Source organism: Procambarus clarkii, chromosome 77, assembly GCF_040958095.1.
Source record: "Procambarus clarkii isolate CNS0578487 chromosome 77, FALCON_Pclarkii_2.0, whole genome shotgun sequence".
NCBI classification, from domain to species: domain Eukaryota; kingdom Metazoa; phylum Arthropoda; class Malacostraca; order Decapoda; family Cambaridae; genus Procambarus; species Procambarus clarkii.
The window spans coordinates 15,175,945-15,178,764 of record NC_091226.1 but is presented as its reverse complement, the minus strand read 5'-3'; the positions used below and the strand labels follow the sequence as shown (position 1 = coordinate 15,178,764).

General features: G+C 52.1%; 1 protein-coding gene across 1 annotated transcript; it reads left to right on the top strand.

Moving 5' to 3' along the window:
* The first annotated feature begins 467 nt into the window (after nt 1–467).
* Nucleotides 468–2,595, top strand: LOC138357313 (probable serine/threonine-protein kinase kinX). Its single transcript, XM_069314004.1, has 2 exons — nt 468–500; nt 1,768–2,595. Exons 1-2 carry the CDS (start codon nt 468–470, stop codon nt 2,593–2,595), a joined length of 861 nt encoding a protein of 286 aa, XP_069170105.1.
* The last annotated feature ends 225 nt before the right edge of the window (nt 2,596–2,820 follow it).

Here is a 2,820-nt window from a genome sequence, read left to right as displayed (position 1 = left end):
ATGCATTAGGCAGTGATGTGGTGGAGGCCGACTCCATACACAGTTTCAAGTGTAGATATGATAGAGCCCAGTAGGCTCAGGAACCTGTACACCTGTTGATTGACAGTTGAGAGGCGGGACCAAAGAGCCAGAGCTCAACCCCCGCAAACACAACTAGGTGAGTAGGTGAGTACACACCCTGTGTGTACTCACACCTGAAAACACACCTGTTTGTCTTCAGAAGAACCTTGACCCTTGTTTACACTTTTTGATTATCCGATTCATTGACAAATAGTCTATTTAAGCGTTGTTTACAACTAGACATTTGACAGTGTGAACAGCCTTCGGTTCGACTCCCGGTGAAGCCCCAAGCTAGAGGTGAAAGATCTCAAGTGAAAAGGAATCACAAAGCTAATTCCCTGAAGAATGCGAATCATAGTATGTCTTCTATTCCTTCTTCGAAACAAGGAGTTCGCTCGACTGCCCTCATGGGTGTCAAACAACGCAATTCCTGTACTAGGGTAAGTTGGGACCAGTCAAGTCCAAGTCAAGTCCAAGTCCAGTCCAAGTCCAGTCCAAGTCCAGTCCAAGTCCAGTCCAAGTCAAGTCCAAGTCAAGTCCAAGTCAAGTCCAAGTCAAGTCCAAGTCCAAGTCAAGTCCAAGTCAGATCAGATCAGGTCAAGTCAAGCCAGGTCGGGTCAAGTCAGGCCAGGTCAGGTCAGGTCAGGCCAGGTCAAGTCTGTCAACTACTCCACATATATATGGAGCAGCAATTGGGCCGTACATACATGGCAAGGGCCGTCACATGTGACCTCGTTCCACATAACCATTACAGCCAGTTGGTCGTTTGAGTCCGACAAGTGTGGCAGTAATTAGAGGTCATTAACACGGCTGGCCCATGGAGCGCTCACAATTCCCATACAAATGTTTACACGAATTTTGTGTTCCACACACTCACAGCTGGCAGTGTTTAGTTCAGCTTTAATGAAACTCTACAGGTCTGCGTTCAATCCCCGACTGTCCACAAGTGGTTGGGCACCATTCCTTTCCCTCCGTCCCATCCCAAATCCTGACCCCTTCCCAGTGCTATATAGTCGTGAAGGCTTGGTGCTTTGTCCTCATAATTCCCCTTCCCTTCCCGGTAATTTATATCTGGAAACTATTCAAGATAGGGGGCCTGACAGCTGGGTGGACAACGTTTCGGATTCATAGTCCTAAGCTTCCGGGTTCGATTCCCGGGGGAGGCGGAGACAAATGGGCAAAATGTGTCTTTCATCCTGATGCCCTTGTTACCTAGCAGTAAATAGGTACCTGGGAGTTAGACAGCTGCTACGAGCTGAAGTTTAGCTACTAACAGTATTAATTGTACTTAAAAAAAAAAACATGTAAATATTGCATAAGTAAAAAAAAAAACTATGTACTTGCATATACATCTTGAGGTTATCTTGAGATGATTTCGGGGCTTTTAGTGTCCCCGCGGCCCGGTCTTCGACCAGGCCTCCACCCCCCAGGAAGCAGCCCGTGACAGCTGACTAACACCCAGGTACCTATTTTACTGCTAGGTAACAGGGGCATAGAGTGAAAGAAACTCTGCCTAATGTTTCTCGCCGGCGCCTGGGATCGAACCCAGGATCACAAGTCCAGCGTGCTGTCCGCTCGGCCGACCGGCTCCGGCTATATGAATGAGTTCCCTACATACTAATGAACACCGCTATGGGCTTGCAGAGGAAGCTTTGAATTATACAATGCTGCCGCGTGAAGCCTACATAGACTAGTCTCATCAGCTAGAATGTTGCTGTTGAGCTCGAGCAACAACAGTCCGTCAAGGAGCAACAGTCCGTCAAGGAGCAACAGTCCGTCAAGGAGCAACAGTCCGTCAAGGAGCAACAGTCCGTCAAGGAGCAACAGCCCGTCAAGGAGCAACAGCCCGTCAAGCGGCAACAGCCCGTCAAGCGGCAACAGCCCGTCAAGCGGCAACAGCCCGTCAAGCGGCAACAGCCCGTCAAGCGGCAACAGCCCGTCAAGCGGCAACAGCCCGTCAAGCGGCAACAGCCCGTCAAGCGGCAACAGCCCGTCAAGCGGCAACAGCCCGTCAAGCGGCAACAGCCCGTCAAGCGGCAACAGCCCGTCAAGCGGCAACAGCCCGTCAAGCGGCAACAGCCCGTCAAGCGGCAACAGCCCGTCAAGCGGCAACAGCCCGTCAAGCGGCAACAGCCCGTCAAGCGGCAACAGCCCGTCAAGCGGCAACAGCCCGTCAAGCGGCAACAGCCCATCAAGCGGCAACAGCCCATCAAGCGGCAACAGCCCGTCAAGCGGCAACAGCCCGTCAAGCGGCAACAGCCCGTCAAGCGGCAACAGCCCGTCAAGCGGCAACAGCCCATCAAGCGGCAACAGCCCATCAAGCGGCAACAGCCCATCAAGCGGCAACAGCCCATCAAGCGGCAACAGCCCGTCAAGCGGCAACAGCCCGTCAAGCGGCAACAGCCCGTCAAGCTTCCAGAGGGAGGAAAAGTTATCTCCAAGCACAGCTACAAGGAACGCCAGAGCTCTTGTCTGGCAGAGTTGGTCCACTTCCTCTCCTTCACTTTAATCAAGGAAATTGACTTAGAAAGTTAAACTGAAGATGAAGACAGATACTACCAGTTAAGTAGGACATGGAACAGGAGAAAACCAACAATGAGAATATTTAATTTGTCCATTCATAAGCCTGATGGAAGACGATGTTGTGAGACCAAGCAGGTCCTTGGAGACCCCCGGCAGGTCCTTGGAGACCCCGGCAGGTCCTTGGAGACCCCCGGCAGGTCCTTGGAGACCCCCGGCAGGTCCTTGGAGACCCCGGCA

Coding starts and splice junctions, on each gene's coding strand:
- LOC138357313 (XM_069314004.1), top strand. CDS start 468: ATGGGTGTCAAACAACGCAATTCCTGTACTAGG. Junction 501..1,767: donor AACGCAATTCCTGTACTAGG/GTAAGTTGGGAC, acceptor CTCATCAGCTAG/AATGTTGCTGTTGAGCTCGA.